Source organism: Echinops telfairi, unplaced genomic scaffold (assembly GCF_000313985.2).
Source record: "Echinops telfairi isolate 266 unplaced genomic scaffold, ASM31398v2 ScPeMD7_443;HRSCAF=831, whole genome shotgun sequence".
Lineage (NCBI taxonomy): Eukaryota > Metazoa > Chordata > Mammalia > Afrosoricida > Tenrecidae > Echinops > Echinops telfairi.
In genome coordinates this window covers 74,598,785-74,610,015 of record NW_022104341.1, presented here as the reverse complement: position 1 = coordinate 74,610,015, position 11,231 = coordinate 74,598,785, and the positions used below count along the sequence as shown (strand labels likewise).

The following is an 11,231-nucleotide window of genomic DNA, read 5'->3' as shown; positions in this document are numbered from 1 at the left end:
CCTCACCCCCACCCCACCCCTCCCACTTCTCCTGGCAAGACTGCCTGGAGAAAAAACAGTGAGGATTTCGGGGATAGGTGGACAGGCCTGTGCCCAAGACCAGGTGAGGGACAGAGATAGGTAAGGCCTGCCAGGCTTCCAACAGAGCAAGGAAGCCTTTGCCAGGACCTACTCTTGGCAGGACATGAAAACTCATGCTTTCTTGAGGAAAGCAACTGGGTTTTTATTTTTTAGGACCGGGAGGAGATTGTACGTAAGCGACGGGTTTTCAAACAGACCTCTATGTGCCAAAAAACCCCCCAAAAAACCGGTGTTAGGAGTGCCCTAAGCTAATGCACAGGATGATCACCTCAGGGGGACCGCAGGCTCTGCTCCATTCTAGACCACAGCAGTAAAGCCAGTCAGGGACGCACCCCCCCTCCCCGCAGCCAGCTTAAAAAAAAATCCTAGTGCATATGAAAGGAGCCCGGTGGTGTAGTGGTTATGCATTGGGCTGCTAACCTCAAGTCAGTAGTTCGAAACCACCATGGCTCCAAGGAAAAAAGATGAGGCTTTCTGCTCTGGTAAAGAGTTACAGTCTCGGAAACTCACAGGGGGCAGGCCGTTCTAACCAGTCCTGAAGGGTGGCAATACGTCTCGGCTTCACCTCGATGGCAGTGAGGTGGTTTTTAGTACCTGTGACAGTCATGTTTATACTATACCTCAGTCTACTGAGGAGCTGGGGGTGTGGTGGTGACACCTTGGGTGGCAGGTCAAACCCACCAGCCACTCCTTGGCCTTGGGAGAAAGATGAAGTCTTTTGCTCTGGAAAGAGGTCCAGCTCAGAAGTCCACAGGCGCAGCTCCTCCTCCTGGTCTCTAGAGCGAGCGTCCCCTGGATGGCCACACGCAGGCCATCTTTTCGCGGGTCCTAGCATTATGAAAAAGTGCGAACTCTTGTGAGAAAGACCACAGTGTGACACGGGGACATGACGCGATGGTGCTGCGTGACGCGTTCGACGCAGGGGTGCCACAAACTTCAGTTGGTAAAAATCCGAAGCATGTGCCAAGTCCAGCGAAGCAAAAGGCACTCAAACGAGGCCGGCTTTTATCGTGGAATCAACCCCGCGATGAAACAGCGGCTCCTGGAGGACCCCTGTCAGTGAGTGGCAGAGCTGGGGTGCATTCAGGCCCTTCCCAGGAGTAGGGGCAGGTGCCGTGGGGGCTCCTGGCAGCCGCCTTAAGCTGCTCCTCCCGCCCTCCCCCAGGAAGCTTTCCAGCCTGGAGTACCTGGATCTGTCCAGCAACAACCTGTCGCGCGTGCCAGCGGGGCTGCCGCGCAGCCTGGTGCTGCTGCACCTGGAGAAGAACGCCATCCGGAGCGTGGACGCCGACGTGCTCACCCCCATCCGCAGCCTCGAGTACCTGCTGCTGCACAGCAACCAGCTGCGGGCGCACGGCATCCACCCGCTGGCCTTCCAGGGCCTCAAGAAGCTGCACACGGTGCACCTGTACAACAACGCGCTGGAGCGCGTGCCCCGCGGGCTGCCCCGCCGCGTGCGCACGCTCATGATCCTGCACAACCAGATCGCTGGCATCGGCCGCGACGACTTCGCCACCACCTACTTCCTGGAGGAGCTCAACCTCAGCTACAACCGCATCACCAGCGCGCAGGTGCACCGCGATGCCTTCCGCAAGCTGCGGCTCCTGCGCTCGCTCGACCTGTCCGGCAACCGCCTGCAGACGCTGCCGCCGGGCCTGCCCCGCAACGTGCACGTGCTGAAGGTCAAGCGCAACGAGCTGGTCGCCCTGGCGCGGGGGGCGCTGGCCGGCATGGCCCAGCTGTCCGAACTCTACCTCACGGGCAACCGGCTGCGCAGCCGGGCCCTGGGCCCGCGCGCCTGGGCGGACCTGGCTCGTCTGCAGGTATGAGGCGTGGTCGGAGGGCTACGGGGTTCTGTGGTGCAGGGACTACTGGTCTGGCTGCCCCACACCCACCCACGGGGAGAGGATGGGGTCACGGGGGCGGGGCATGGGGGTGGTGGTGGGCAGAGGGAGGTTAAGCTGGTAAGGTCAAGCTGAGTTCATTTACCCACAAGGACCTGGGCACCAGCAACACCTCTGGGTAGGGAGATGCTGGGGCAGGAAGGGGGGAGGGAGGCATTGCCTAGGTCAGTGGGGACTCCTTTCAGAAGGGCCTGCCAGGACAGGCCTCTGAGCAGCGTGTAGTCAGTGTGGCCAGGCTGGGCGCCCTGCTTGCAGCTGCAACCTACTGAGGATTCGGGGGCGGGGTAAAGGTAGAGGTGATGGGGTCATGGTGTGAGAGGACAGATGGCCACAGCAGTGTCAAGCTCACCCACCTGCGGAGCAGGGATGAGGACTTGGAGAATACTGGCCCAGGTCACTGGGAAGTTCTCCCCAGTGTGCGAAAGGCTAGACTGATGCGGAGGATTCTGGTCCAGGCTTTCTGGGCGTGACCAGGGACAGAGGCCACGGGGCTGCCTGAGCATCTGGTTAAAAGTGAAACCAGCCCAACTCATGCAGGGTAGACCAGAGATACCGGGGAGGGCGGGCCAGGGGCTGCAGACCAGGGGTGGAGTTGTGGGGACCCTGGTGGTGGCCCCGTCCCCTCTGCTGCCCAGCCTTCACCACCACACCTATGACAGGAGGCCCCTGGAGCATGGCTGCCAAGGTTGTCCCCTCTTCCCCCAGCTTTTGACCCCAGGTGCCCCCTCCCCAGGACTGCCTCCCCCAACGCCCACTGCCTTCCTCTGCTTGACTTTGTCTGTTTGTTCTTGAAGAGCTTTATCGGCATTTAATTCACACGGTATTCAACTCAGTTGTTCATTCACATTAAGAAGAGTTGTACAATCATCACTGCAATCAATTTTGGAACATCTTCTTTCTTATACTCATTAGCTTCCATTGACAGCCCCTCTCCAAACCTTCCCTGCCACACCCCTAAGAGCCATTAATCCAGGTACTTTCCTATGCTGGATTTCATAGGCAGCAGTGGTTCTCACCCTTCCTTATGCCGCGACCCTTTAAAACAGTTCCTCATGTGTGGTGACCCTAACCACAAAACTGTTTTTGTTGCTACTTCATAACTGTCATTTTGCTACTGTTATGAATTGGGCAACCCCTGTGAAAGGGTCGTTTGACCCCCAAAAGGGTCACGACCCACAGGATGAGAACTGCTGATATACAGGAAAGCATAAAAAAACAACCCAACCAACTAACAATAATAACAAAGTAAAACAGAAAGAAGAAAGCAGAAGATATTAAAAACTAAAAAAACAAACAAAACAACCCTAGAGCACATTTACATTGAGTCAAAAGGGAGCTCAATTGATAAGGTATTACGTTTTAATCCCTCTGCTTTCCTCCCCTCCCCCAGTAGTGGAGGCATATCAGGAAACTTGACAGGTTATTTCACATCAAGATCAATAAACAGTGAGGCTATAGCTTTGGTCCACAGCGACACCTCTCCTCAGCCAGCAGCCAAGTCTCTAGTTTTCGGCTCTCAGCCACATGGTCTCTGAGCCTCTGCCTCCCTGAGGCAGGAAGCCAGCCTGCTGCTCTGCCTCCCAGTGTCATATTTTAGCACTGCGTCTCTGTCCTGCCTCATGGTCTCCTTGCCTCGGCCTGTGGTCTTGGCCCAGCTCCTTCGCTCTGTCCCGTCATTGCCATGCCACAGCCTGTGGTACCACCACGTCCTCCTGCTGGTCCACGATTCTGTTTCTGAGATGCCTCTTAGACCGGCTTTGCGCTTTCCATCCTCACTGGCTTTTAGGTCATTGATCAGTGGGTGAGGAACCCTGGTGGCGTAGTGGTTACTAGTTGGGCTCCCAACCACAAGGTTAGCAGTTTGAAACCACCAGCCGCTCCGCAGGGAAAAGAGGAGGCTTTCGACTCCCATAAAGAGTAGCAGTCTCAGCAATCCCGGTGGCAGAGTGGCAGTCCTACCCTGTCCTATAGGGACATCATGAGTTTGGTTTGGGTTTATTGGTTGGCCGCTGGCCCCGCCCACCAGGATAGGGCAGGGCCAGCAGCGTACCTACTCACTGTTGGACTCAGCACCCCTGAGCTCCAAATGAATGTTCTGCTGGGGGTTGATTGGATGAGCACCTAGGGGTGCAATGACACCCATTCTCACGGGGTCCCAATCACCTCCACCTATGCCCCCCCTGCTGCATTTTCTAACTCACAGAAGAGGTGGCATCCATCCAGCTGCTCCGAGTTTCCCTTTCTCTCAGCCCGCTGCCCACTCCCAACTGCCCAACCTCACCCAGCCCTGGCCTGCTGCCCTCCCTTCTCTCTGTCGCTCTCTTCTCTCCCCCCTGCTGCCCACACCCGAGACCTGGCCACCCCCAGGTCCCGCCTGCGTTGCGGTGCCCCAGGAGCTCCCCCCTCCTGCACTCCATATGCCATCGGGGCTATTTCGAAAAGCCTCTGTCCATCTCCTGCTCCGGCACTGGAGCTCCACGGCCCATCCTTGTCATGAGAATGCAGGCCAGAGCCCTTGTCCTGGCTTCAGCTGTGCCCCAGCTGCCACGACCCGGACACACGCGTTTGCTCATTCAGGCCTCTCCTTCACGCCTGCCCCAAGCCCTTTGTGCTGGATGCAGCCCTAGAAGGAGAGTCTGTGGGAACAAGACTCCTCCTCCTGGAGTTTGTACTTAGGCTTGCCTCAGGGTCACCTCCCCTCAGGAGCCCCCGCCCCCACAGTGGTGATTGCTGAATTGCATCCCAGTGCCTGGGTGAGCTGGGCTGGGGCTGGGGCATCTCCCTGCTCCCTCTGCTTCAAAGCTCCGCACCCCCCCTCCCCACCATGCCAGCTGCCTTCTACTCAAGCTTCTCTTCCGCCTCTGTTCCACCCACCAGGCTCGCTCCCTCACTCCCAGTCCAGTGGCACAGGCTGTTGCAGTCAGTCTGGATTCCTGGGCATGGAGGTGGGGGTGTCTCAGTGGGTCCCACCCTCAGGCACAGCAAAGTTGGAGTGAATGCAGACATCCTGCCTAGAGTTGCCCGCCCCCCATGCTGAGGGAACACAGTGGGGGGCAGGAGCCCTGTTGGGAAGGGAATGTCGGAGACCTTCCCAGAAGAGGGAGAGCTGGAGCTCCCCTTGGCTCCTGACTCTTGGGGGCCATGTCCCCCTGTGTCCTGACCCTGGACCCGGCCAGCCAGGGTGAGGAAGGGGCTTGGAGAGCACAGAGGCTGTCCCAAGGTGGCAGAGGGGTGTGCGTGGTGGGGACACAGACAGCTGAGGGACTCTGGAGCTGGCAGCAGAGCCAGGTGCTATTTCAGGAAACACACGCCCATGCCCTCCTGCACTCTGGGCAGGTGGTGGTTGACGAGGCTGCATCCTGGCTGCCATACCAGGGTCATGGGGGGGTGGGGCTTCCACCCCCACTGCCCACCCACTCTGGCTCCTGCCCACATGTCCCTGAGCATCTCAGAGGAGCAGGCTCTTCTACTTTCACCCCCACCCCCACGCTTCTCTGGGGCCAGTGGGGTGAAAGTGGAAGGCTGGAGGTCTGCAGTCTGATGGGGTGACAGTCGTGTACGGAGACAGAAGGGTGACCCTCACACACTGTGGCTGTGACGGTCCATCTGCAGGCAGGAGAGGCTGGGGAGCCCACGCACCAGTTAGAAGCAGGGTTTCGAGTCAGACCCACTGGGTTCCAGCCCCTTCCAGACTGTGTGACATCGAGTCACATGACCCCTTTGAGCTTGCTTCCCCTCTCTGGTGGCAACTAGAGACCACCTTCTCTTAGGACCACCCTGAGGTTTAGACCAGAGGCTGCTGGGGCTGTGCAAGCTGTTGAGTGCTTTGCACAGGTGGGAGTCCCTGACCCTGCTCCCCGCCCCCATCACGCCTGCAGCTGCTGGATATCGCGGGGAACCAGCTCACGGAGATCCCCGAGCGGCTCCCCGAGTCGCTGGAATACCTGTACCTGCAGAACAACAAGATCAGCACCGTCCCTGCCAACGCCTTTGATGCCACCCCCAACCTCAAGGGGATCTTTCTCAGGTAGGAACCCCCTGCACACACCTCCTTGGGGTCCCCGGGGCTCCAGGGAAGTGGTCCACAGGTTGGGAAGAGTCTCTGTAGCCTGACTCTTGTGTGTGACCCTGGTATGGTACAGGCGCCCCCCTCAGTCGCCATCTCCTCAGCTCACAAGCCTCGGGGTAGCCTGGTGACACAAATGGTTAAGCACATGACTACCAGCCCATCCCCACTGCCAGAGGCACCTCAGAAGACAGGTCTGGCAGTCCTGGGGAGCAGTTCCACGCTGCACAGGAGGCTGGCTGGTGTTGGGAGCATGGCTGGCACTCCCATGGCAGGAAAGGGTTCCCAATTTACAGCTGGGGACACTGAGGCCAGTGACTGCCGTGCCTCAGGCTTCTGCAGAGATGCTGAGGTGCGGCGTCCAGTGGCCTCCCCACACCCAGAGTGTGCCTTTGCCTGGCCTCGGTGCTAGGCTGCCCAGCCAGAAGCCCTGGATGCTGGGTGTCAGGCCTGGGAGTGGGCAGAGGGTGGCCGACATGCTGCTGGCCCACTCACCATCGTGGGCAGTGTACATGGAGGGGCCTGTGCACCTTCCTGAACCAGGAAGAACAGGACTGGCCACTGGCAGGGGGGTGTGGGGGGTGGTGGCAGCTCAGCTGGCATGTGCTCTGAGGCACTTGGCTTTCTGAGACTCCAGCGTTTGGCACCTGCTGTCCCCTCCCCCTCCCTTTGACCTTCTGGCGGGATGGGGGCGGGGCCTCTGAGGGCCAGTCTCTGGGCAGTGACCCATGGATGTCCCCCAGGTTCAACAAGCTGGCCGTGGGCTCTGTGGTGGACAGTGCCTTCCGGAGACTGAATCACCTGCAGGTCCTGGACATTGAAGGCAGCTTCGAGTTTGGGGACGTTTCCAAGGACCGTGGCCACTTGAAGGAAGAAGAGGAAGAGGAGGAGGAAGAGGAAGAAGAGGAGGAGGAGGAGGAGGAAGAATCGAGATAGTGATGAGGTGACATGGATCTGACCCAGGTAGGTCATCAGTGGGGGTAGGGGGTTGTCCCAGCCCCCACCTGGGTGTTTTCTGGCTCACCTGCTTCATCCCTTCATTCTGCAGACAAACAGGAGTTCTTGGTGTGTGTGGGCACTTGGTGAGGGCTGGGGGCATAGCAGCAGGGCTGTGGGCAGCCACCCAGGGCCTGGGCTCTGCCAATGCCACACCACCAGCGTCCCTCCCCTCCATGCAGTGGGGGTGCCCCACGCACTGACAGGGGAGGGTGTGAAGGTGCGCAGGTGGGTGGGACAGGGTGGGAGGTTGGGTGTCTGGGCAAGAGAATGGCTGGTATTGAGGGGCTGGGGCAGGCTGGGCAGGGACAGGAAGCAACCAGGAGGGGCTGGTGGGCAGGGGCACGGTGGTGGCAAGGTCCAGTCAGGCTGGGTCTCAGAGAATGAGCTTCCAGTGAGTCACAAGTCTGGGCTATATAGCTGTGGGAGGGGGCCTCTGGGCCACCATGAGGAGTTTGAATTGAAGTAGAGGCTGGGGCAAAGAGGGCCTGAGGTGGGTGTCCGGTAGGCATGTGTGCCGTGGGGCCTGGCAGCAGGAAGCTCCCCTCTCCTCCCTGCCAGGTGGGTGAAGGCAGAGCCAGGGGGCTACGCAGAGGTGACTGGCCGTCTTCTGTGGGGTGCCCCTTTGGGGACTGTGAGGTCATGGCATGGGGGCGGCAGGGATCTATCCCAGTGGGCATGGTGAAATCTAAGAGGGGCCCCCAGAGTGACCAGTGGCCATGCTGAGGCTCCAGGAGCAAGGTCTGTGTCCAGGACCCAAAGGCCTTCACATCCCCCGTGGCTCATCAGGACTCCGGGGTCAGCCTCTGCCCCATCCCAGTGACCTGGCCTTCCAGAGCTCCTTCCTGCAGGGGCAGCCTCTTCTGGACTCCGCCTCCGGAGGCTGGAAGTGGGCGGGGTTGCCCTGACTGTCTGTGTGTTCCGCAGGACAGCGGACAGCCGGACTCCTCTGCAGCAAGCCATGTGCCCCGGAAGCCCTCTTTTGGCGACGCTCACAGATGCCATCAGATGCACCGGTGCTGCACCCAGGGGCGTCCCTACAGATACAGGCTGAACACACCCGCCCCCTCCTGCAGCGGGTCGCGACCCAGACACGCGCCGGCGCGGCCACACGCACACGCCTCCCGCTACCCTGAGTCCCGCCCCGCCCTGGCACACACACGCACCCGCTCCCATGGACAAATGCCTCGCCCTTAGCCGGAAGTGTCCACAACAAGCTCACCCTTTGCCCCGTCCCTCTGTCCGTCCGTCCCCTGGAGAAGACACCAGACGACCTCTGTTCTTTTTGGGGTCAGGTGCCTGCCGCCCTCTGGGACTAACAAAAGCTGGCTTTTGTCCCCACTTCCCCCCTTGTGGATGAGAACCTTTCAGATAGCTGCCTGTCCCCCCACCCCTGTCCGGCTGCTAGTGCTCCTCTGCTGGCACCCCACCGGAGGCCACACAGGTGAGCGTCTGGGCGGTCAGCAGCCCAGGTGCCTGGTGGGGGCAGGTTGTGGGGCTGGGCCAGAGAACGTCAGGAGGGCACCTGCCACCGCTGCTCACCTGACACCGGCTTCATTCTTTGGGTCTGTGGGAACGTTCTGGGTGCCTTTTATTTTTTATTCTTTTTTAAGAAAAAGAAAAAAAAAGATAAAAATCTCAAAGCGGATTTTTCTTGTTACAGAAAAACTAATATAAAAGCATGATCCCTGTCCCTGCAGCCTGTGGCCCTGTGTGCATGTTTTCTGCCTGGTGGCCGGTGGCATGGGGTGGGCAGGGGAGGGGATCGCCTTCTGGCGTCCTCCCTAGGATCAGGGATGGAGGCAGAGTTCTGTTCTGGGCCTCGTGGGCAGCTCAGGGAGACAGGGTCTGGTTGTAGGTGAGGAGAGAGACATGGACGTGTGTGCAGACCACTGGCTCAGAGGGACTCAGCGGGGGCCTGGTGTCCCAGCCACGGGCTTGCCAGCTTCGGGCAGCGCACGCGCCCCATGGAGGGCCGTCATTTCCTCTGGGGTCTGTGCTGTAGAGGACACTGGGTGAGAAGGGGGCCTGCCTAGATGCAGGAGCAGAACTGACCCAGCAGAGCTGACTTGCCGACCCAGGTCTTTACAGATTCCCACGATGAGGCAACAGACATCCCTGGGAGCCTACAACCCAACAGGCAGTGCGGGGACCCAGTTCCCAGACCAGAAAGAGATGGCTATGACGGGCAAGGCCGCTCGTGAGGGCATCCAGGAGGAGGGGGCTCCCTCCTACTGGATGTGCCTCAGCACGGGCTGGCCTCCTGTCAGCCCTAGAAGGAGCTGCAATGCCGTGGGGTAGACATAGCGCGGGGAAGGGTGAAGAGACCAGGCATGACTTATTGCTTGATGTCTGGCTGCTCCGAGGAGACTCTGCCCTTAGCAAGGTTGGCTGCCCTCCAGGCGGCTCTCATGGCCCCAGCCCCAAGGTGGGAGGGAGGGTCTGGGGTAAGGCCCTTCCTGGGCCCCTCTGGCTGTAGCCATCAGCAGTGGCTCCCTGGTAGTCCCCGGGGAGGATGCCTTCATTCGGGAGCTGGAAGCTGAAACAGGTGCCCTCATCCCCTCCCTGCACCTGAGGGTCTTCCTGGGCTCTGTGGTGCTAGACCCTTCCCCAGTCCAGTGCTGTGTCCTCTCCCCCAGACCCCGAGAGTGGGCTGTGTGACCCAGCCCATGCTCCTACAAGATTCTGGAGGAGCCCTGAGGGGTGACGGGAGTGAGGAGACAGTCTGGAAACGTCCTGGGCATATCTCACTGCAGCAAGGGAGCCAGATTGGCTGAGGACACTGTACTGCGGTAGGGACTTGTGCCTGCAAAGTGGTCGGGCCACCTGGAGCAGGCCAGGCCATGCGGTGGCTGCTGAGACAGGCCCTGGGCAGGCCTGTGCGTGCCCAAGACTGTCTTCCCTCCAGGCACCGGGACAGGCTGATGTGCACTCGGGCTTTGCAGCCAGGGGGCCCCTTCTGGCCCCGTGGCCCAGCCCCTGTGTATCCTGTTGCTGGAAAGGCGGTGGGAGCCCTGGCTGCCCCTTGTCCTTCAGGGTCGGCCGCAAGGTACTGCAAAAAGCTCAGACTTTAGAAACAACGTATCTTTATTTGGCGACCCTTGGGTTTGCAAACACAGGAAGGAATAGAAAACCTAGCTCTGACTTGCCAGGTAGGCATTCGGGAGGCGACACAGGGCCGCACAGGCAGCTGGACCAGTGTCCCAGGCTGGGCTTCCCTCCATGGGTCCCAGCTTGCCCCACTGTTCAGAGGGAGCCTGACTGGGTGTGTCAAGGGCTCATGCAAACTCTAGCCACGGCTCTCCTGGGGGAGAGTTGTGTGGTTGAGGCCACATGATGGGGTGGGGGGCAGGGGTTGCCTGGGAGGGACCCCACTGGGGCAGAAGCCAGGGCCTTGCAATTCGCTTTAGCCAAGTGAGAGCCATGGTGAGTGTGGGGCTCCTGGTGAGAGACAGAGCCTCTCCTGTCCTCCGGGGTGGGCAGTGAGAATTTTGAATGGGGTTCTGACCCTGCTTGCTCTGAGTCTTCACCCAGAGGGGGGAGGGTCACCCCTGCCTGCAGGCTCACTCTGTGCGGTGCTGGCTCCTGTGTCCCTGAGAGCCTGGGTCCCGTTGGGTTGAGTGGGGCCGCTCTCCGTGGAAGACTGTGATCCTGGCCTGTGGCAACTGCCCCGGGAGTGCTGGCAGGGGGGCTGAGCCCCTCCCCGCCGCCCGCCCGGCAGCCCCCTGGGCTCAGACATTGGTCTCCAGCTCGTTGATCTCAATGGTGCAGTGGTCCAGACAGGTGGGGGCCGGCTCCTTGTCCTGCTCCACCTGTACAGGAGTGTGGTGGGGGCAGGCGGGCCCCAACGTCAGCTGCGAGGCCTGGGCCACGCTCTTCACACAGCCGTTCGGCTGGGCTGCCAGGATCTCCTGGAGGCTCACCGGCTTGGTCTCCAAGGTCAGTGGTTTCTGTAGAGGAAGACGGGCCGTGGCAGTAGCAGCACGGACCCAGGTTAGATACTCGGGAGGGCTGAAGGCCAGTCGGGAAGAACCCCGGGACTGGTTTTGCTACGGATGTGCTGGGGGATCCCCTGGTTGCCCACAGGCCCTTTCTGGGCTCTAGTTCCCAAGCTCCCTTGCCCCCCTCTGGAGCTGCCTTGGTGGAGGAGGTGCGGGTGTGTGTGTGTGTGTGTGTGTGTGTGT

The 11,231-nt window shown here is 60.3% G+C and overlaps 2 protein-coding genes across 2 annotated transcripts in view; one reads left to right on the top strand and one right to left on the bottom strand.

Moving 5' to 3' along the window:
- Positions 1-8,746, top strand: part of PODN (podocan) — a 14,254-nt gene extending 5,508 nt beyond the window's left edge. Inside the window, exons 6-10 of the mRNA XM_004699657.3 lie at positions 1,004-1,140; positions 1,247-1,904; positions 5,864-6,012; positions 6,795-7,014; positions 7,975-8,746. Of these exons, the coding sequence (XP_004699714.1) occupies positions 1,004-1,140; positions 1,247-1,904; positions 5,864-6,012; positions 6,795-6,987 (1,137 nt within the window). The 3' untranslated portion in view covers positions 6,988-7,014; positions 7,975-8,746. The remainder of the gene's footprint in view (positions 1-1,003; positions 1,141-1,246; positions 1,905-5,863; positions 6,013-6,794; positions 7,015-7,974) is intronic.
- A 2,032-nt stretch (positions 8,747-10,778) lies between these two features.
- SLC1A7 (solute carrier family 1 member 7) overlaps positions 10,779-11,231 on the bottom strand; it is a 59,481-nt gene continuing 59,028 nt past the window's right edge. The window contains exon 11 of the mRNA XM_004699412.2: positions 10,779-10,997. Within this exon, the coding sequence (XP_004699469.1) occupies positions 10,779-10,997 (219 nt within the window). The remainder of the gene's footprint in view (positions 10,998-11,231) is intronic.